At 38.3% G+C, this 22,837-nt stretch overlaps 2 protein-coding genes across 5 annotated transcripts; one reads left to right on the plus strand and one right to left on the minus strand.

The window, feature by feature from the left end:
- The first annotated feature begins 563 nt into the window (after nucleotides 1–563).
- On the plus strand, nucleotides 564–11,880 carry LOC145913328 (protein zer-1 homolog). 2 transcript variants are annotated; one of them, XM_083000946.1, is made up of 23 exons: nucleotides 564–808; nucleotides 874–959; nucleotides 1,098–1,233; nucleotides 1,369–1,431; nucleotides 1,503–1,610; nucleotides 1,688–1,825; nucleotides 1,923–2,051; nucleotides 2,898–2,977; nucleotides 3,256–3,354; nucleotides 3,944–4,111; nucleotides 4,689–4,797; nucleotides 5,221–5,364; nucleotides 5,743–5,861; nucleotides 6,822–6,930; nucleotides 7,398–7,503; nucleotides 7,725–7,825; nucleotides 8,202–8,309; nucleotides 8,613–8,672; nucleotides 8,868–8,935; nucleotides 9,238–9,423; nucleotides 10,247–10,341; nucleotides 10,451–10,547; nucleotides 10,969–11,880. In XM_083000946.1, exons 1-23 carry the CDS (start codon nucleotides 680–682, stop codon nucleotides 11,030–11,032), a joined length of 2,502 nt encoding a protein of 833 aa, XP_082857072.1. In that variant the 5' UTR covers nucleotides 564–679; the 3' UTR covers nucleotides 11,033–11,880. The 2 variants fall into 2 exon arrangements, with proteins under 2 accessions (XP_082857072.1, XP_082857073.1); XM_083000947.1 differs by having other exon boundaries at nucleotides 1,923–2,000.
- A 1,550-nt stretch (nucleotides 11,881–13,430) lies between these two features.
- Nucleotides 13,431–22,523, minus strand: LOC145914693 (stomatin-like). Of its 3 annotated transcripts, none has more exons than XM_083002511.1 (8): nucleotides 22,004–22,159; nucleotides 21,052–21,155; nucleotides 20,706–20,778; nucleotides 20,514–20,596; nucleotides 19,773–19,976; nucleotides 16,692–16,747; nucleotides 15,751–15,829; nucleotides 13,431–14,404 (listed from the first exon to the last, which is right to left on the minus strand). In XM_083002511.1, the coding sequence occupies exons 1-8, from the start codon at nucleotides 22,065–22,067 to the stop codon at nucleotides 14,216–14,218; spliced, it is 852 nt and encodes a 283-aa protein (XP_082858637.1). In that variant the 5' UTR covers nucleotides 22,068–22,159; the 3' UTR covers nucleotides 13,431–14,215. The 3 variants fall into 3 exon arrangements, with proteins under 3 accessions (XP_082858637.1, XP_082858635.1, XP_082858636.1); XM_083002509.1 differs by lacking the exon at nucleotides 22,004–22,159 and adding an exon at nucleotides 21,588–21,751; XM_083002510.1 differs by lacking the exon at nucleotides 22,004–22,159 and adding an exon at nucleotides 22,368–22,523 and having other exon boundaries at nucleotides 13,432–14,404.
- Nucleotides 22,524–22,837: the final 314 nt, after the last annotated feature.

Raw genomic sequence — 22,837 nt, forward strand, 5'->3', positions numbered from 1 at the left:
ACAAAGTTTAACACGAGGAAATGAATATGTCAAGCTTTTATATGCGGGAATTACAATCAGGGCTGTTGTTGAGACTGTCCAAAAATGTTCCCACGGCATAAAATAGCAACTGTGCGTTGTGGATTGCAAAGCGATCATTTTATCCAAGATTGCCATTTAGCACATGGGGAGTTTTGAATTAAACCTTATTGGACGGTTTCGACATTTGTAAAATAAACATAGTATTTACGAAATCAATCTGTAGTGGGGGAATTTAGCTTGAATTTTCGGTTAGAAGGGGTCTGTGGAATAAAATCGACTGATTCCGCAATCTGTTGATCTTCATTACAACCGCGGAAATTACCCTTTTTCGGTTTCGATTGGTTTCAACAATTCCATTTTTTATCAGTTTTTATGACTTTTAAGCTATGCTTTCTGTCTTGTGTTTACTAATTCCTTTTTTTTTATACAAATCCATAAAAATTGAAGTTTTGACGGTAAAAATCATTAAGCCATAGAAATAAAATATACAGAGTTTCTAATGTTGTTGTTATTATCTGATTTAATATGACTTGAAATTGAAGTGATAATTGTTTCTGGTATGGCCTGTTTGTTTCAGTAGTTATGTCTTCTTATATCAACGTATCTCTACAATCTAAATGAGGTTTCGAGAGTAAAAGTGGTAAATGAATGTAAGGGCATGAATGAACAAGGTGGTGATCCAAAAGTTTTGGATGATGTGTATGTGAATAAACCAAGCACTCTGCAACAGACGTGCATCGATGAAATTGGAAAAAATTATCAAATAATTTTGCAAAATCCCACGAAGGTCATTTGCACTATGTTTATTCAATGTTATTTTTATGGTTCTTTAAATGTTTGCTTTGTTTGTAGAATGCTGACAGCAGTAACAGTTGGCAAATATCAAAATCCATTTCACTGCCATTGTTGTTAAGTGATGACATCTTTCAATATCTCTTGTAAGTGCGAAAATATGAGAATTGACCCCAATGATGCTGTTTCACTCAAGATTATTTAAAACAAAATTTTTGTTTGAAATGAATCCTAATTTGGCAGAAACAGAAATATACCTTATTTATTTGTCAAATATGTTTCAGAAAGCATTCTGTGGTTCCTACTGTGGAGCTGATCTGGGCCTTTTCAAACAATAACCGATGCAGTTTAAGAAATTGCAAACTACATAATGTAGAAGACTTGCCTTACAAGGCTCTGTCATCATTATGTGCCAACCAGGTGAGTTTCAAACCGCTGCTTTATCGGTCATTTGGTGCTATTCAAAAACTTTCTTGTGGCAGCAATGGCAGACCATAGAAGTTATGTGATACACTCCTACATGAAGTGGTCAATATTTACAATTTGTTTTATTAGAATCTCCAAACACTTGATCTGTGCCATGTTGACTTTAGCTCCCCTGGTGGGTCACTCGCAAAGGTTGGTTAAACTTGTGTTAACTTTTATTGTTCATGCTTCACCAGGCCATATATAAATGTGTTCTTTGACAGTTGCTGACAGGTGCCATTAAATCTTATCACGTTGGAATACAAGTAAACTGTCAACCAACTTCACATAGTATCAAAGTTTTAAGCAAACACGACCAACCTAATTTAAGGGTAGGTAACTTAAAGCTTTGATCAGGTTTTGCCCAACAACATATATGGGCTAAATGTGTTTGAAAATCCTTTTGCAGAGTTTAAAAGTAATCGGCAGCACTGTAGCTTGGTACCTAGTGATTAACAGGGCATGTCCTCCTGCATTAACAACCCTAGAATTGTCCAACTTTCCTCAGGACCAACAGCCTGCTAATGTTGTCTGGGAATTCAATGTGGTAAGTGATCATATTGTAAATTTTTGCAAATTTCTTAACCTTTGAGTTTGGCATGGGAAAAAATAGTTAATTCAGCAATTTAATTTATGTATTTTAGCATCCACAAAGCGGCGTCCAAGTAGAAAATGATGTTATGGATGATCATTGGTCACCTGATCACCACGACAGAGATATGGTGATGGACGCAATAAACACAATTCCATTAGAAGACCTTGATGCAATCATGGCATGTTTTCATTAACATTTAAACAAGTGTTATAACTTAAGCGATGGGACGAGTTTCAGGCAATATACAAAGTATTTCGGTATGGGAAACTTGTATCCTATTTTAATTAAACTGTTCCCGAAAGTTCATGTAGTCGTAGAAGCGTGAAACACATCAAGCAAGGCAATTAATTTCAGCCAAAAGGTGTTGACAATATATCTGTATAAGTGCAACTTAACCCAGAGTCGGTAAAACTCCTGGGGCTGCTTTAATAAGGTTAACATAACCAAGATACGAAAATCGAATATTTTTTTCTATTCATTTAGTTCAATATTCAAAACCACAACCAGAAAGCATCAACCGGTGACACGGCCTATGTAGGAACAACGACAAAACTTTGTGATGCAATAATACGCACTGACCACGTAGTCAACGTATTGCTCGCACCTTAACCTACGTTCTACAATTAACAGTTACGCTCAACATATAAGAGAGGATCGCCCTCTTTATATCATGTTATACATGAGCAATAGTGCTTCTCGCAAACGTATATTCACCGCCCAATGTCAAATGCATGTACTTGTTAACCTTTTAATATATAGCTAAAAAACTTTCAATAGATTCCGCTGGGGGTTTGCAAACGCGGAAATTACAAAGTTTATTTATTATTCGCGGCAAATTTTCGTAACGTTTGTACATATAGACGTTCGTAATTTTGCAGTGGAACATGGATCGGGGGGCATTAAGTAATATCGTGCTGTTTGCTGCTTAAAAATCACGGCTCGTCCCAGTGCTATTAAATTGGTTTATGCAACCTATTTACTCTATTCACCTACGTGTAACTGAAGTCTGGTGATATCGTTATAGGTATCTGACAATGAACAACCGAACCACGACGAAGCGGACCCTGATGCATCGAACAACAGTCCACTTCTGATGCGTTATAGGTATAAAACGAAACGTTAGTTAACATATATATCATGTGCCAGAGGTGCTATGTGTGAATTATCTCTATCCCTAGCAGTAACAGCAGCTGTAACCGCAAACTACAAAACAGAAGTTGCTTAAAACCATTGACATTTTTTTAATCTTGTTTATATTTAAATCCTGTTTCGGGTTAAGCTACTACATGTGTCTTGCGTAACCACCATAAAGCATTTTGGTACAAGGACTTTGATGTTTTGCACATGCAAGAAACTGTTCATTGTACACTAAAATATTGCAGGTTGGAGTCGATGAAGGAGACGTTGGTGTCTCTCACTCTGTACCAAACCTTCTTGGGTCCAAAGGATTTTTCAGTAATATTCCAGCTGTACAAACTACAGTGAGTATCTTGCTTTCTTAACGTTACGCAAGGATTTGCCGACAGTTGTTTGGTATTTCATTCTCTGTCACTTTATAATGCTCAAAGCCGAAGCTCCCAAGTCGTATATCGTCACTGATGTCTGTTTTACCCTCTACTGTATAAAGGAAAAATAAAATATATTTTTATCATCCAGCAGTAGAGTCTGCAAATTGTTAAATGTGAGATTTTCATAATATAGGTCATTTTATGAGCTATACAGCCCACATTTTTTTGCAGTTCACCAAGTCATTATAATCTCTATTTTAATCTAACATATAAATCAGAAATTTTTCTTGTGCCCAAATGGTGAATTTGTCATTCTCTTATAAAACAAATCCCCGTAACCACGGCGACCAATGGGCAATAACACGTATATTATACATTGTATATACACGCCACCAAGTGGACCAAACAGTACATGTTCAAATCAAATCATTTTTATTTTACGCGAAGGGCAACAACTTAAATAAACTACACTTGCAAACGTTAAAGTGGCATCGGTACCGATCAAACCTCAGTATAGGTTATCGAGTCAGACGCCCATATCATGGCGATTTAACATTCGCAGGCATTTGGACATCGGACACCGGGACGCTCAAACGGCCAGTTGGGGCAACAATCGGCCAGACATATCCCTGTGGGACATCCTGGATGCTCTGCCACGCTTGGAATCCCTGGACGTCAGCTGCACGGAGATCGGCGATCGTTTGTACGGGGAATCCCCGTCGAAGTCCATGTACGTATTTTTGTTTGTTGTACCTGAAAGTTTGGCTGTCCTGGCAAAAGGGTTGATGTGATTGCTCGGCGAATACGTGTGCAGTATGACGCGCGACAGTTTATCCGGTATGTGACAGACGCGTCATAAAACTCTTTGTTACGCAATACAGCCGGTTTGATTGCTCAACAAACAGTTTTAAATAAGTCAGCTTTGCAGGAATTTTAATTAAAAACTGCCCGTAAAAGCTATTCAATACCTTCACGTAGCAATAGTTGATGGCTAGTGGGGTATGTTCTGGGGTGGAACATTTTCATTTCGCTATCAGCCGCGTCTATCAGCAGGCAGGGTTTTACTGCCATATACAAAATAAGTTATAACGTTGGCGAATATTATTCTACACAAACCTTGTACTGCGGGGCGGGCGCATTCGTGTGCGAAACGTTTGCATAATATGCTAAACTCCATAGCTCTGGCTGTCACTTAGGAGATCATATAATCTCCTGGTATTGTGCACTTCACTTATATGTTAAACATAAGTGACTTACAATCAAACGAACACAACTTAAACAATTTATATTTTCAAATTTTCCCCCAGAACGGGGGAGAGATATTTGAATTCACCCATTAAGCGTCGTCTTGAATTCTTGGGACTTCTAGAGACAGAAGGATGCGAGATATCCAACATCAGCATGCTAGCCGATAAGGTACGAACACAGTTCTTTATCCCATACAAAAAAATTCCAAATTTGAGCTTGGTCCATAAAATTAACAATTTTTTTGCAAAATTGTTGCAGAAATCCACTTGCACAATATCCTTAGGAACATAACTGACGGTTTTGCAAATCTTCAATACAAACAAAGTAGCCATTGCAATGATAGAGAATTTTATGATACAGACGTTTCGATTGTTGTATTACAATCATTTTCAATCATTATTAAGTCTGTATCAATTCTCGACTATTGCATTGGCTATTTTGTTTGTATTGAACAATGCCTTTAGTTTTTGAACAGTCCCATCATGCATATAACTTAATGCATCGGTAATACAATTAGTTATGTAAACAGGCCGAAAATCGTGCTATTTCCAGCTTTTTGGCGTCTGAACCCACATATTTTTCCTGCATCAGGTGACGGGTTACGCCAACGAATCACAGATGATAACGGGAATAGAGGCGTACATACAACGACCCGTTCAATCCACGACATGTTACAACCACCTTTACACATTAATTCGAAACCAAGCGATCACGTGTCCACACAAACTGCTGAGAGTAAGTTAGTCTAAAGGCCGACAATATTCCATACGCTTGAGCAGAAAATTTGCACCACCGGTTATTTTACACAATCCACATTCAGTACATTTCCTTTTCCTGTTTAAACCAGTGGTTTTCAAACTTTTTTGCGTGCGACGTGCCAACTTTAAATCTATCCGGACGAAATGTTTCTGCGTTTACAGTTTTCGGTCACTCAAGGCAACGTGTTTGCCTTTTATTCTTTAATTTTTTTCTGGACGCCCCTTGTAACGACGCACAGTTAAAAAAACACTGGTTTAATTCTGGAGCAGGAATATGTAAAAAAAAAGTCGAAATTCGGAATGACTTTTACTCAAAACTATTTTACCTGACATTGCACGTGACGTGTTTGTTCAGCTTCTGTTGAAATCTATGGAATCTCACCCCCAGGAAAGCCAACTTCTTCTTGCTTGCATGGCGAACTTCTACTTCCTCACCCGCCGATTCTACAGCGTGTATTCAAAACAACAGCTTAGGTTTGTAGCAAATATCTCACCAGTCAAATCCAGAATAAGTTGAATTAAAACTGAGTATATGAAAGTTTGCGTTGTAGGAGTTTCCTGTTAGCTTTATGGCCAACCAAGACATATTTTTTTCAACAGCTTATGTACAAAATCCTTTGACTTGTAAGGTCGTTTATATCGCTTGTTGTATATGCAAGTACGCGAAATAACTCGTGTATATATATATATATATATATATATCAAACGACCTGCAGGGTTCGAATTAGCGGTAAAAAAACGTATCGCAAAAACGTTACAACCTAAATTCCAATACTTAAATTTTGCTTCGTACGCGATTGTGCATTACGCTTAAAACCTGCTGTTTTAAACTCGTTGACTTAATATTTGTTTCGCAATACATCGCCATCTTTTGATTAACTTGCGCAAAAGAGGCTTGACAAAATATAAGGATTGAAAGAAAACAGTCGTTGACATTGCCAAAAACGTTTATAACGTTGTTTGCATCAGCGCTTGTTGCGTGTACGAATGAATAGATAAAGGATGCGGCGCCTTAAAATCTGCTGCGTGTTGCATCGCAATAATCTTATAAACGGGTCGCAACAACCCAAAAACGGTTCGCAATTTGCGAATTGCGAGCTGCTAATTCGAACCCTGACCTGTAAGTCAAGTAACTTTTACACAAAAACTGTAAAAACTGAACATTGTTTACGTCTCAGTCATCTGTTACATGATTTTTAGCACAAACCGTAAATCTGATAATTTACAGTGATGATAATTAAAGTAACAGCACAGAAACATGAAATAGATTGTAATGGTAGCCAAGCAGCTTGATAAAAACTCCGTTGTTTTTGTTTAAAAAATAAGTTTTTTGTACCCACCAAATTTCAAAATATCATCATTGCGCCAAAAAAACTGTTTTAAAACTTTCTGTTTTTTCGCTAAACCTTGCTACGACTTGTCATGTACTCGCAGGCGCATCATATTAGCCATCGTCAAATGTCTGGAGCAGAATCAGACGAGTAACATGGTTATACGGAATTGTGTTCTCACAATGTTCCACTTCGACGTGCCTGGAGACTTTGTGAGTTGCTTAAAATCTTTTAAAGTGACAGATTGCATCCAAATTTTATTGACAAAAATATAAAGTTATTCCAAGCTGTCTTAATTAATCTAATACCCAGAATCTTATGGTTGGCATGGCAAACGAGACGTCCGAATGCGAGGTTTATTAAGAGAGTCCATTCTGTTCTTTTTATTGTACGATTAGTACAGACTCCAGCCCGGGGACCAAAACCGGTCTTTCAATCTGCCCAGCTAGAGTGCATGTATTTGGGGGTTGCAACTTGTAAATGTTAATTATTGTATAAAGCCTAGTTCATAAACTGTAATGTAAACGCTCCTTACCCACCTACACTCGTATTGTCTATTGCCCCGCCTGTCATTTCTTTACAATTTCTGGCCCATGTGTCGAAAAGGTTGATCACCCCTGCTATGTACAAACTTACAGACCCAACATATTCAGCAAATGCGTTTTTTCGTGTTTTGTAGATATTTTGCTACGAAAGAGTCGCCCGAGTTGTTTTGGGAACTTTCAAACGCCATCAGAGAAGCAACGACATCAACCTCATCGCCGTCCACCTGTGCAATACATTAGGTATTGGGAGAATGTACTTTTCTCAAACATTTTTCGTAGAACTTCAAGTTTGTAAGTTTGAAACAAACCTTGAAGAGTAACTTCAAACCACAACAAGTAATTGTGGTTTAATGCCTTTTGTTAAGGATGTTTCGGTTTCGTGAAATTGTATGTTAAGAAGGGAGCACACTAGTGCGTGTGGAGGTAGTATGGATTAACCACACTCGTTTCTTTTCTTGCAGTTTGTTCACTGGAAAGCGACATGAAAAAAGAAGTATCTGAAAAACTGGACTTCGTTCGGACGATATTGGAAATTATTACAACCCGTCACACAGATAAGTTGGTGTGTGAATTGATGTTTATATGGTTTTAATGTTGTTTCAAGGGTATACAAAAGTTTTCAGACGTCTTGGCCTATATTACATCTTGTTGAAACATTCCCTGATCCCAAAATGTTTGAATGTCAAACAGTTACACAACGAAAGACTTTTGTCATGTCTTCGCATTTTCTGATACACCGCGTTATCTAAAGCGGTACTTGATAAACAAAAACATGTTACTATACCATAGCCGAACAATGTTATTTGAAATCATGAGCGTACGCAGAAAATAAACTTTCCAAGGGGGGCCATGTCTGAAAATTAAAAAACTTTTTAAAGAACAGCTTTTCACATAGGCGGTTACCCAGTGCTGAGTTAACATTTCACTCACATATTCAGTGTGACGAGGTCATGGAGGTTTGCTGGAGCACTTTGTGGAACGTGACTGACGAAACCCCGAAAAATAGTTCAGATTTTATTGACTTCAATGGATTGACGTTACTTCAGGTTTGAGAAGTTGGATTTTTTTGATAATATTTCAGTACAGGTTGTCTTTGATACAACAGGAAATCAGAATACAATGCATAGAAACCATAATTTTCTTAGCACCGCGATCATGATGGTGGATATTTAATTGGTTTAACTGAATGTTTTTTTTGTAAAAACAAACAATGTTTTTGAATTTAATTGCGGAACCAGAGCCTCAAAACAGATTATTTTCCGAGTTTCCTAAAAACTCTTTTGAACGAGAAAGTGACAAATACAGCTTTTTTGTGTCGATTCTGACCTGTACTTTGTATTTGGTTACAGGAATGTTTTAATACTTTTAACGACAAAATGGAACTTCACAAGAATATGATGGGGCTTATTGTAAGTATTCAAAGATAAACTTAAACTTTTAACAGCGAGTTTTAAAGGTTTGAAAAACGCTTGTACTTTTAACAGTACACCAGTGGTGATATTTCAATATCGATAATGTTAAAAAAACGCAACAGTGGGTTTTCCCATTTATGAACCGCTAAATTAACCAGTACCTTTGCTGTTAAAGTACTTCTACTTTTCAAGGGCAACATAGCCGAAGTGAAGGAATTGAGGCCGTTCTTATGCACGAAAAATCTTATCAATCTATTCAGGTAGATTGTTTTTATCCATTTATCGTGCCAGTATTGTCCAGTGAAGGGCTTCATCTTTATATCGCAAAGAAATGGGCCTTCAACACTTAAAACGGTTTTTACCAAAACCAATCCATGCAAGATATCCCTAGTGCTAACATGTAAAATATTTCTATTTAGACACGTTCCCATCCACCATTCTGTGTCGGTTGATGCTGTATTTTAGTTTTGCGATAAATTACTTTCTTCAAAATGCTCTGCCTGATTTCGCTATAAACCACATCCTAATTTTCTAAGCGATAATTTCCGTAACCCCCCTGCAGAGCCCTGATGGTCAAGAATGAAAACATCGAAATTTCGTACAACTCCTGTGGCGCCCTGGCCCACATCATGTCCGATGGAACTGAAGCGTGGAAAATCAACGACCCGGAACGCGACCAAGTTCTCAAAGAAATGTATGACGTCATCGAACTTTGGGACGTGAATTCGGCGCGGCATATTAACTACAGGTGTGTGGAGCGTACGTTGTGGGGTTGCTTCCATAGGCGTCGATTTAGGGGTGACTGGGGTGACATGTCACCCCTCACAAACAAACAGGGGTGACAACGCATATATCGTCACCCCTGGATTTCTTTGAATTAAAAATTATTGTCAGAAAAACACATATACGATACTATGCGTTAAGCTGGTTTCAAACGACCTGAATTATCACCGTCACAATCAGGACTAACACAAGTGTCTCGTGGATTGTTACGTAACAGAGTAACACGAAACGGAATTTGCGTCGTTTACCGATGTTTAGGGCGATACGACTGACGAAATGTTTTTTTTGTGTTTCTAAAACCTGGAAAAGTCACCCTTAATATTTTACAAAACGTTAAAAAATCGACGCCTATATGGCTGCTTCTTGTATTCCTGGCAAAGAGTTGGCGTTTTGACCGTGGTTGGTCTTTTAGCGACCGAATATTCGACTGTTTCTATTTTAAAACCATGAACGATACTTTGTTTTTATCACTGTAAGTAAGTAAGTACACCTGTAAGTCTACAACGGAACAAAAAACTTGCCTTACATAAGCTATGGATGTAAGCAGCTTGCAAGGCCCCAACAATGTAAAAACGACGAAACAACGCGACGCATCTGCTTTCTATTTTTTTAACCCCACTTTTTCACAAAAATTCAAAAATTTTTGAAAACCTTATGGAATAAATGTAGTATTGTGTGCCAGTCAGGGGGTTTTAGCATACGACAGTGGACATTAGCTTAGTGTGTAACAATACCTTACTCCGGCAGGTGCAAGAACAGCATTACCAACGTTATTTATCTTTTTGTAGGTCTTTTAAACCCATCCTGCGACTGATAGAAGGCAATGAGAATGTCAGTATACACTGGGCCTGCTGGGCTTTATGCAATTTATCTGGTCTTGAACGTGAGTAATTTTCAAAGACATTTTCTTATTATATGGAGGCGTATATGTTGGATAAAAGAATAAAACTGCCTGTTTAAATGTATTTAACTCTTATCGTTTTGTCTTGTAGCGCGATATTGTCGTCTTTTGCTTTCGGAAAACGGAAAGGAGATTTTAAAAACTTTGGAAAGAAAGGAAATTTTCGACACCACAAAACAATACGTAAAGTAAGTTGTTTTACGGAATGGAGAGAATTTTGCCTAATTGATATCGTTAGGAACAGCACGGCTGTGGAAATATGACTGAAGGTTCTTTCTGAATTGCTTCATACCTTGTGTAACCACGAAGGATCATTTTTTTTTCGATTTTTTTGTAACGTTTGACAGTAACGGACGCCTGCTACACTCATGAAGATGAAATACCTTTTTGAATCAATTTTTGTGCACTTTTAGTTTGCTCATAAAGTTTTGATTTGTGGTTTGTGTGAATAATAAAGACAGCCAGCAAAAAAGGCTGGGCGATAGTTGTATCATACTTAAAAACATTTCGAAATCTACATGGACCTCGACTACAACACAAGACTGTGCTTTGCTTGCTTCCCAAAACAACCATCATGTTAATAACACGTGTATTCATATCCTTTTACAGCGTTATATTAAGAAGACTCGAGAGTTACGAAAACCGTGGACAGAACGTTTTGTCGGAACCTTAACCCCTCGTCCTGATCCAGTTTTAGTCTTTTCAGGACGGAATTTGTTGCCCCAATAATGAAATTTTTGGAGCAAGTGTACTTCGATTGGTTACAAAGTCGCGACAATACGGCAACTAGGCACGTATTGTATTAACAATAATTTTTTCTCGGACATAATTCGTCATGCGTATAGAAACAAAAATGGTTTTCACCTACGTTGAGAACGTATGGCATTAATTTACCTTGAATTTTGCACAACTGTTTTGTTTTTTTCTGAATAATTCTTTTTGTAGATGCATGAATGAGAGTTAATTTAAAACATACATGCAAAATCGGAAACGTCAATGTCTTATATAAACCACACAGATAAAAAAAATCAGTTGAAATTTTTAATAAACTGTCGTCACCGTCACTGTGTTCTCTTATTGGCGTTCGTTGTCACGTGATTTGAACTTCCTTTGGTATCTTGGTTCATGTGCTTACCTGATGCTGTTGTCAGTGAAATGCCGTCGCATTTTTTTTAAAACTTCCTGGTTTCCATTGTTGTTGTTATTGCTCTGCTTTTGTTGCTGCCTGAAGTAACGATATATCCCTTGGTTAGGCTTTCCAAAATTATTCTTAAATCCATGACGGCTACGTTTAGCATATTAAATATCATCACTAATGTTTGGACGTTTTGTTGCGTGTTTATCAAACCACCAATGAGAATAGTTCAGTTGGGTCTTCCCTATGGCATAGACAATATTTTACAACTAACTGACGGTAAGCCTAACGTGCAAGTTGAGGGGCAGTAGAGAATGCATGAAAAGCCGAACTTGTAATACATGCATGGCTTGCACCGCATTATTTTGCACTTGGATTGCAATGTACCCGGGGAATATCAGTGGAAAGTGATAAACGTGTTTGGTAACGGTGTTTTGTCTGTTGCGGTTAGATATAAGATATGATATACAGTGCCTCCGAATTGATTATTTTACGTGGAAATTTAAACACAAATGATTCAACTTCGGACGCTATAAGCAACTGTTTTTGGGAGGAGGTTTGGATTTGCGAGAATTAGGGGTAAACACTGATTTTATGTGTCCTAATAATATTTAACATAATTACAGTTTTTTATTGGGACTAAAGTTTGAATATTCGAAATGCTACAGGAGTCTGATAAATTTACCCAAAGTGGTACAGGAAAGACCTCTGAACTAACGGGAAGCATATATGACAAACACAGAAGTACGAGGTAACGAGTATCAATATGAAAAAGCCTTAACAAAATCACATTTAAAAATCAACCCACTATATACCAGTAGTTGAGGAATTCACTGATTCAAAATGGTGTTGATCTGGTCGACATTTCTCATTTACCTTCTTGAAAAAGTGGATTGAAAAAAGGGGCCACCAATTAATAAGATATTCACAGCAACCTCATTCCGCTTTAACTGCAAATACGCAAAAATCAGAAGGAGAATTTAAATTGAAACAGTTTGGGATTCTATGATTAAATAGTATTCAAATGTAAATTTTACGCAAACCACATTTTTAAAACAAATAATTTTAAGAGTTTCAACTTATTCATTAGTCTGGTAGAATTTTTAAATACTGGGCTATCCACACTTTTCCTATATTAAACACCACATTTCACCATGCACTGACTGCGGTAAATTGAAACCACGACCTCTTCGAATTAAATCCAAATATAGCAAACACACGACCACCAATTCTTAAAACCACTAATTCGCTGCCTCTGACTCGTTTCAACTCGCGTTGCATGTGAGCGCTTACTGCTTAAAGCTAAAAAAATCTCGCCGCGACGCTGATTACAAAGCTTTGGAGACTCCCAGCATTTCCTTTGACGAAAGCACGATCGGGCCTTAGGCAATTGCCTGCATGTAATTTTAAGGCAACAATGGCATTCCAGAATGCGCAAAGCGAATCGACGCTGACCATTCTATCACTCTTTATAGATATTTGTTTATATTGTCACGAGAGGACAGATCCGTCGGTTACCGTCTGGTAGCAAAGGCTAATTCTGGTCATCATTGGTATTTATTCATACCAAATGATTTTTGTGGTCCGATTTTTTGGCAACGTTCTTCTGATTGTATGGCGCAGAGTGCTAAAAATCACAAAGCTGCACTACAAGCGCAATTGGAAACTTAATGCCAAGATTTACAACAAATTTTTAGTACCTGACGTGTTGTGTTGTTAGGTTGCTTTTGGTCTATTTTTTTCCTGTTAAAATCGTTATATCAGCCATTTGCAGGTTTTGTATTGTATTTCGCTTTTGGGTTGATGTTCAAGGCTTGATCACTGCCTTTACGCCAGTATTACTGTTCAACAACCGTGACAATAACTTCTTAATTCGGACGGTTTCAGTGCATGGTTGGTAACATTTCAGCTAACTTGGTCTTGTATAGTGAAAAAAATCACATCCACACGGAATATGTTGGTTATATTGTATTGAACAAACCACCAACAGAGTGGAACGTTTAATACAAAGGACGCGTGGTCTTCCGCACTTGGGTCAAAGGTTCAGTAACTTACGTACCAGCAATGATTAGAGATGCTTGACAACGTAGGTGTGCGGTACTGTACACAATCAGATGGTTTTCTGTGCAACACCCACTATTGTACGTATTTCCACATGCAAGGAAAACCACCATGGTGTTTTCCACATTAAGCGCGTAGACCAGGCGTACCCAGGAATTATTCTCGAAAAACTACGATATTATTAATGTACAATAGACTGGGAGCGCGCACATGCAAATGGTTAACAACGGCGGGTATTTACAAATAGTGCAATTATTATAAGAACGGGCGTCCGGCGAGGGCCTGAATTGAAAATTGGGCTGCTCGTATATCATTTGCATAATATAGTATTTATAGTGCCAAAGAAAACCTTATTGTTACTTGCAATACACGAAGCTTGGACGAATATAAAGCGGCCAAGCTGAGCTTATTGAGGGGCACGACATTATTCAGTAACACAATGGGGTTTAAAACAGTAGGAAAGGGGTACGGTGATGTTATATTCCAGAAGGGGTATAAGTTAAAAAGGCGCCGCGCTGCTTGTATAAGCCGAAACTACCAGCAGGTTTGCAAAAGTTTAAAAGTTAGGAAAAATTATCACATGGTGTTAGCATAGAACAATACTGTAAAGGGTTTTTAGTAGGTGTAAAAGGGTTGGGAGGGACGGAGTGGGTTCAGGGTCTATTTCTTCAAGACTGTGTTGATCATGTCGATGGGCAAGGGAAAGATAATGGTTGAATTCTTCTCTGCGCTGATGGAGGTCAAGGTCTGGAGATAACGGAGCTGCATGGCATTGGGAGATTCGCTCATGACATCAGCGGCTTCCTTGAGCTTTCGGGAAGCGTTCATTTCACCCTCTGCTGCAATCACCTGTGGAGGTTGGGAATAAAGAGTTATAACCACGGCTTAGTTGTAATATAAACAAGGGAGCCAATAAAAATGAGTTCTATAGTAAGTTATGTGTGGATCTGATCCAGAAACTGCACACGAAGACCTGTTGATCTGATCTTTCCGTAATAATACAACTTAAGCATTTGGATTAATACAGTATCAGTCTGGTATAATATCGGAAAATATATTTGGTGCTACTTGGTAAGTAATTTCGAACCTCTATTAACCACAGGTCATTACCCAATGTAGTAAGGTATTGCAACATACTCGTCTGGCATACAAATCAATATTCATGCAATTATATCCCTGTTCCCACTGGCGTTTCTTTAACCTCCAGGGATGAACGCAGTGCCCAATCATGCGGTCGGTATATTGCGTTAATGATTGGCAACTTTCGGACCTATTTCTTCAAACCGTTAGGCCTGGACAGTGCCATATGCTAAGCCTGTTTATAACCGTACAATGAACCCATGCATGTTTTACCAAGGAGTGTTGTTAATTAAGTACGGTAAATGTACTTATATGATAATAAACGCTAATTAAAGCTGATATCGTACTGCAAGAGTTTGAACATGTGCCAAAACACGCTTATAGTTTGATATAAGCAAGCGGGCCAAACGTATGAGTTTTTGGTAATTTCCTGAGTTATTTGTGACAAACCCAACTTCCTGAGCGGGCTTGGTATGTAGGAAATTACAACGAAGCTTAGGCAGCGACTAAAAACAATAAACAATGTTTAGCACACAGAATCCCGGGTGTGCAAAAATGTTGTTGTTTGTGTATTGAATAAGCTAGTTGAATAACTCATTTGTTTACTGTAAAACTGCTTTGCTAACAGACAAGTTGTGAGCAATTTGATGAATTAGGGCTTGAAAGTTTACAACCGTTCAACAGCAGTGTGCACTCCTAGCTGCATGGTTTATGATGCAATTGCTCGGTAGTAACAAATTACCCGGACAAACACACATGCGGCATTAAAAGATAAATGATTTTACTGCTTATTGTCCAGTCTTAAAAGCGTGCTGTCAACATAGCACCCTTAGAGTGTTCAAAATTCCAGCTGTCAACGTGGAACCATTCCAAAACAGACCCAACTCAATTACTGGACCATCGGACCTTTGTGAGAATGACGGAAAGCCTTTAAGCGCGCGACCATGTCGAGTGGACAACAAATACGATAGGGGTGTGTACATAGAGAGGCCTGGTGAATAGCTAGAGAACAAACTCTCTAAGGAGGTGCACAGTCCACAAATACGGACAAGCTGTTATTCTCTGGTTGATCATTGATTCTGAGCTAAACGTTGTAATGGATCGTTCTATTTTACCTTTGCTCTCGCCTCACGAGCTGCTTCGGCTTCGGCCGCCATTGCACGTTGAAGCTGCACTGGAAGGCGGACGTCTTTACTGTAATGGAAAGAATTGGTCACCACAAAAACATCATAGGTGTTAACATGTGAAAATATCATTCAAATTAAGCCCATAGCTTAAACAATATCAAAAACACTCGTTCTGTATATTGCACTCCACTGCAATATATTTGAATGCGTGAAGAAAACACAATTTTTGTATGGGCAACAAATAGTCCTCATTAACTATATGTCAACACGCGTGACCCAAATTACAAATAAAATGTCGGTTTAGCCAGCTACATGACGTCATTGCTGGCGGGAGACACAGTGATTGGTGAGTTTTGCACGTACACAAAAGCGGAACTTACGTTGTGGATACAGCAGCTTAATGACAGGTAGTGCGCATATCTGCCACTTCTGCCTTTGTTTACTTGCAATAAATTATCGATCTTCTGCCATAGTTTCAAACGCCAAGTCAGTTAAGTAACACATTTGTTGTAAGGGTTGTAAATAGCAGTTCCATTAACATTTGGACCAAAACTAACAACACTTTTACAATTCCGCATTTTTGTTCTATTCTGACAGAAAATCAATAATTAAGCTTGTTAGTCAGTTAAATTCATTGTATTACAGAGTTACTATGGGTCGGGTTTAGACCAAAATGGGATTTTAAACACATTTCCTGCTTGGCCTATGAACTTGTGGCCATGTTGGGGCTCTGATTTGCCAATGGAAACTAATGTTAGTCCTACAAGACGAACACTACTCACAGCTAACAAAGAACACATTCCATGGAAGTTGTTCACCTATGCATAAATTTTACAGTTCAAAAACCCAAATTCATTCTGCCACAATGCGGCGTTTTTGACTAAAGGTAAGCTGTATAAGAAGCGACGTTACATATGTGTGTCACTCACATTTCAACCCGTTCCACTTTGATTCCCCATGGGTCAGTTGCGCCGTCCAAGGTAGACTGAAATTGAAAAGAGGTTATCAATTATTAATTCCCACCAGCATCAGGGACGCAGCGAACACGTTAAAGGGATTCGCACAGGTTGGTTGGTTGTTTGTTGTTGGAGTGACTGAATAAATTATTCAAAAAACACGGAAACACTTTTCTGCTGTTGGAACAGATGCTGGTCCGTATTTTTGGGATATTAGGTTGTATTTTGTACGTTACACGCACCCGCTCCGCATTCATGTTCATCAATGCGGGTAATTAAAGTTGTTTTCATGTTTGGTTATAATGTGATTAGGTGCTGTTTACTCAAAGTACAACGGCTTTATTATTTCTATTTTTCGTACCTTTCTGTGGGACTTTATCAATGCAATGACCACGTGTCTTGGTTTAGTTTAATAAACTAACTTATTAGATCATAGTCTTATGTTTATAGTTTCAACAGACCAAACGTGGTTATCCCGTTTGCAGAAGCTATCCTAAATCTGACAAAGAAAATGTCATTCATCAAATACTGTACTGCGTGCTGTTTTTAGAATTTCCATCAAACAATGTTTGAAAATGAAATTTCTTGCTTAGAAGTTGTCAAAAGGTGCCCAAGGCTTTTTGTTAAATTAAATTTCATTAATTCAGTCATAAGCAGATCTATATCGGAGCTAATGGAGCACCCACCACATGTGGGGTATGATTTATTTTGCTGTAAATGGCCGCGGTTGACAGTTAAGGGCATGGGTTTTGATAAGAAACACGCCTAATACGTTCTTTGGGGTCACACATATTCTGGTTGCTGTGCAATTAATTGAATATAGTAAACCACAATGCGACTAAACCAGATGCACTAGGCCAAATTTGGGGCGGCCTAGGGTGCAGAACGTTTTTTAATTTTCCTCAAATAAAAATTTCCGCAACTTCACATTTTTAGTTTTCGTTGGTTTAAATTTAATTATTTCTGAAATCCGATAATTCTCTTTGCAAATGAGAGCTGTGTTGTTTTATAGAAACAGTTCAGGCGTGCCTAGGGTGGAAAATAGTCTTGCCTGGGCTAAACAAGGGCGCGGATGATTGGTTTGTCATCTGTCCGTAACACGATCGTTTCCTTACGTAAAAGAACCCGATGTAACGTGAAACGCGATACCGTAGGTTAGTGCCTACACATGCTCAATATAGAAGAACCATGGCTTGATGCGGACCGATGGCTGTGCAAAACCGTGAGGCGACAGAAGCACGCGAGCTCTTTGCCTGACTGGGCACGCCCTTACCGAGGGTTTTGATGCGTCCAAGCTTTTGCAGATGCCAACCGAAATCCTACCTTTTTGGTTTGCTTAAGTGTTAGTAAAAAACAGTAGTGATTGAAAATTTTTAAACTAACTATGCTTGGAATAAGAAATATATAATAAAGAATTATAAATTCTGTTTTTCTTGCATTTAGTACAAACGTACCTACACGGTTTGATGCTTTATAATTAAAAACATTTTATGGGTTTTAAGACAAGAAACTGTGACAATTACGTGGACAAAGTTGGGACTTTTGTTGCATGCAATAGGTACAACAAGCATTAAATAATTGTAACAGTTCCGACAACCCCAAGTACAAAGGTTAAAAAGCCTACTACACAGGATTATGTTATTAAATTCTTCTGACGGGTGACCTGACTTAACGTGACAAGTGTGAAAAAGTGACGACCTGAATTATTAATTTAATTACACCCGCTACATTAGGTTCCTTAGGGTGGGTGAAGGTCGGTGGAATATAGGGCACATCTAGGTGAGGGCTCAACAGATTGATTGACGAGAAATTCGATGCCTTTTGACGCGGAGAAACACGTTGTACAAAGGCGAGCGGTTTGTTGGGACAAAGGTCCAGCGTTCTGGCTCCGGCTGCGCGCAGTTGCCATGGAGCTAAGTAAACGTTTATTATTGAAAACGTCCCCTACTGCGTTTCAAAAAATCGACACGCATCAAGATTGGCGACAAGTTCAAAAGGCAACAGTGAAAATTGTAATGGGATTTCTTTGACAGTTTTCATGTGTGTTGTTTTCGTTGAAGGGTTATGAGACTGTACTTTAAAGCGTATCTATTATTTGATCTAACGGTTTCCAAGCTTAAATAAACGCCAATTTCAATGTTTTGAAACGTTTAAACGGACAGGCCGCACATTGCTATTGTTTTTTTTTTGCGCTGCAGCAAAACCAAATCACATTCTCAGCGTTGATCAAATATAAATTTAACTGTAGGTTTATGAGTTTGCTTTCATTTAGCATCAATAAACCGCTCCCAGTTAAACAGTACCAAAAGCAATGAAATGTTAATAAAGCGTGAGTTGATAGCGGAGGTTTGTAGCGGGTTTTCAGTAATTGCCGTTTTTGGGCCAAATATGTAATATAATAATATATCGATACATTTATCCCGCATATCGGCACATTGAGCTTAGGTTTCTGAGATTTCATATCTAAAACTATATATTCAAACATCATTTAACGTAGGCGTCACATACACAAGCCCACTGGGTACACAGAAACAATGGCCCGTAGTCTATAAAAATGGAGACGTCTTTTATTGCGAGTGGTTATGACTCACTCATCCGTTTACAATAGCGAGTTTACCTAGTAACCCCACCTGACGAACGCAAATACAGTGTATTGTTCGGGTAAATTTCACAGCAATGCACCTTTTAACCCTTGTCCTTGGATTTTTTTCGACCTTGGATAAAATAGTTACTGTGTAACTGACGGTTTTTAGGCACTTTTTAAAGCTCTTTTGGCAAAAGAAACTAATGACTGAATAGTTAAAGTGTGTTTAAAAGTAACCGTAAAACCTCAGGATTTCGTAAGAGAGGTATGAGAGTACTGTTGGCGGTAAAAATGATTCGTAATGTGTTTTGGCCCTGAAAAGATTTCAAAGACCTTTCAAAACTTTTGTATGGGCGGTTTGGAAACCATCGTCGCGAACGCAGCAAAGTTTTTTACGAAAACTACACTAAAAACACCGAATTACACGCTTACTATGTTTGTTATCTACGTTACACGTGTAACATGTGTACCTGCATGCCAGCACTGATGTATTCTCGGTCGGTGAGGACCTCTGAAAGGCTCTTGGTCCCCAGCATGTTACGGAGGGTGGTTTGGGCCAAGAGACGGGTGGCGCCATCAGCATTCGCCACGTTTGCAATGCTCATGGTTGCATCTTGGACGCGATAGTAGACAACTGCGTCCACGGAGATAGTCACACTGTCCTTGGTGAGGATCTGTAGGTAAGCAAGCAATACAGTATTGAGAACACAGAAAGCAAGTTGGTGCGTGTGGTGGGACTTTTGTACAGAAGGGGAATGGTTTCCTATCCAGTGCTGATCACAGGACAAACGTTAAAAAGTGTGTATTTTGTAGTGGAAAAGTGTTCGAAACAATACGACAATTTTTAAAAAACAACAAAAAATATTGTTTGATGCCATTCGAGTTGAAAGGTAAAGCTTAGTCGTGTGCTGCTTTTTTGCGTACTAAGCACAACAACGATGCAATTAACAGAAACGTGAAGCTGAGATCGCGAAGATCTGGCTACGCCCTGTAAATCTACAGAAAAACCGCCCATTTGTTGATGCTATCTATTACGACAGTTTGAAAAGTCCAGACAAACAAAAAGGTTGCAACAGTGTATTTTTCACCCGCAAAGCTCATTAGGGTTTTTAATTAGGCGGTTGCGCGTCTGCAACCTTCATCAATAAGGCGCTGTCCCGTAGTAATAAACAATACAAGTTATGCTTTTCTGACAAATCAATAGTAGTTACCTCTTGTGGCGGTACATCAAACGAAACAGTCCTCAAGTCTACCTTCCTGTACTCATCAGTGCATGGGATAATGAAGAAGATACCTGTAAATCAAGGTCAAGTCCATGAGCTCTCTGTTTACCAGACATATGCAGGATTTACATTCTAAGAATAAGGAAACTTGTTTAAACAAAATTGTGTCGTTTTACCCACCAGGTCCTTTTGCTCCACCCTTGGCCAAGCGACCCAAACGGAAGATAACGGCCCTCTCGTATTCCTGCACAACCTAATAAATAAAACAACACTTGTTGTTTGTTACATCGTAAGTGCATGACAGGTATTCAGCACAACGTAGAAATCCTTTTTTGCCAAGCAATTTTGCTATTATTTTAAGATAATGGTTTGTTGTTGATGCAGTCATGCAAGGCAAAACCTTAACTGAGGTTCGTCCGGTAAAAATGAAATTATTGTGAACAACATTGTGCTAGATTTAGACGACCTATGCATACAGCACATAAGCTCATTGTATTCAGATGATGAGGTGGGTGCTTGCACTTACTTTGATGCAAGCACAGATGGTCACTGGAAAGAGAATAATGATGAAGAACATTGAGATGCCAAGCAGGAGATAACCACAGCATCCATAGTCAGTATCCTCCCCAGCTGAAAAACAAGAATAAAGAAATTTATATTTAACAATACCCGAAAAACACAAAAAATCAATCACAGGTGTACAGCAAAATTAAAAACTAAACCAATTGGCAGTAATTTCAATAAAGCACACATAACAACAGCAATCCACTGGCATCGTACATAATATTTCCAGGTCAGTGTACAAGAACTAACAGCTAAAAAGGTCAATTAACTTGTACCCAAACCTAAAAAATAACGACTTAAAGGTGAAATATACAAGACTTCAACCTTTAAATCTAAGTATATGCAAATTAAGAATTTCATGCACAAAACCCAATTTTTTGGCAAACTTTCTGTATTCAAAATAATAAGGTCGTGAGAAATGCATGCTAAAGCATGGTAAGGCCATCGGACAAGACAAAGCAATGTAAACAAGCATTGGAAGCCAGCTGCTACACTTACATGTGTCTATGGCTGGGTTATAAGGATTAGAAGAACTTTGCCCATTCCTTTCTGGATAAACTTTATTACCACCTTCATTGTGCTGGCTCTCCATGCCAATTTGTTAACCAGAAATTAATATAATAACTTTTTTACACAGAGACTAGGACTGAACAAAAAATTGATGTGTTTGCACAGTAAGGTCAATTGTACAGCATGCAATGCTAAATCATGACCCGTAAGCGTGCTTAAGAAAGCAATAGTTTTTATAGCTCTTAGCAGCTGGCTTTTTTTCTCACAAGTTCTGCCTATTGCTAATGGAAGGGTTAGTGTCAACCATAATAGGCAGATGTTAAAAACAGCACTCCATGCTGTGTGGTAGTGTAAAATACATGTCAACCAAAATTAGCAAGAATTCTCGCATAAACACAACTTACAGGGGTTGATTAAGCCTGTTTCAACTTGTCCTGTGGGCCTAGGTTGTGGCTGGTCCGGATACATTTTTCAATGCTCAAGACTTTTTGTTATTTTAAAACAACACCTTTATGGGTAAGTTATAGCTTTATAGATAAGTTTGTGATTAACAAATCATCGTTCTAAACATGGTAATGCCCAAAACTGCACTGACTTGAAATGTGTCTATTCTAATAAGCTATATAAACATGCAAACCCCAAATCACCCACAAAAAAATGACAGATATAATATACAAAATAATTATGGATTTCACATTGAGGGAAAACAATAGAACTGTAAAAGACATTGGACCAATAGTTGACCAGTTGCGCCTTTGCCTGACTTACATGTATTAATTTGCTCGTTATATTGTGTTGTCTGTCGGGGTTGATTGCTCACTCCCTTTGGCTCCATTTCCATACCAGGATAAAACAACTTTTTAATGGCAAAAAGTTTTTAAACAATTTCCCTTGAATGACAAGCTGTAATTTATTGAGTATGCTTGCATGCATGTTATTGACTACCAAATACATTTGCAAAACAAATTACTACTTTTGTGTATGGTTAACAGATTGTCTGCATCTTTTTCCAAACATAAGTTTCCTGGAAATTATGGTTCAGCCAGATTACAATTTAATATACAGCACTGTATCATTTTGTATGACCATATTACAATACATGCATTGACGAAACATCTTTTACATCACAACGCGCGCAAAGGTTCTACAATTAGCAGTTATATGTCAGCAAATGCAACGACAGCTGCATTTTAAAGGACAGCTGTTTGTAGATAAAAATACTACAATCGTGCCAAATA

The sequence above is a fragment of the Ascidia mentula genome, chromosome 9 (assembly GCF_947561715.1).
Source record: "Ascidia mentula chromosome 9, kaAscMent1.1, whole genome shotgun sequence".
Taxonomy (NCBI): Eukaryota; Metazoa; Chordata; class Ascidiacea; order Phlebobranchia; family Ascidiidae; genus Ascidia; species Ascidia mentula.

Coding starts and splice junctions, on each gene's coding strand:
- LOC145913328 (XM_083000946.1), top strand. CDS start 680: ATGAATGAACAAGGTGGTGATCCAAAAGTTTTGGATGATGTGTATGTG. Junction 2,978..3,255: donor CCACTTCTGATGCGTTATAG/GTATAAAACGAA, acceptor AAAATATTGCAG/GTTGGAGTCGATGAAGGAGA. Junction 5,365..5,742: donor GTCCACACAAACTGCTGAGA/GTAAGTTAGTCT, acceptor GTGTTTGTTCAG/CTTCTGTTGAAATCTATGGA.
- LOC145914693 (XM_083002509.1), bottom strand. CDS start 21,681: ATGGAGAGCCAGCACAATGAAGGTGGTAATAAAGTTTATCCAGAAAGG. Junction 21,156..21,587: donor TAACCCAGCCATAGACACAT/GTAAGTGTAGCA, acceptor CTTGTTTTTCAG/CTGGGGAGGATACTGACTAT. Junction 15,830..16,691: donor AAAGTGGAACGGGTTGAAAT/GTGAGTGACACA, acceptor TTTCCATTACAG/TAAAGACGTCCGCCTTCCAG.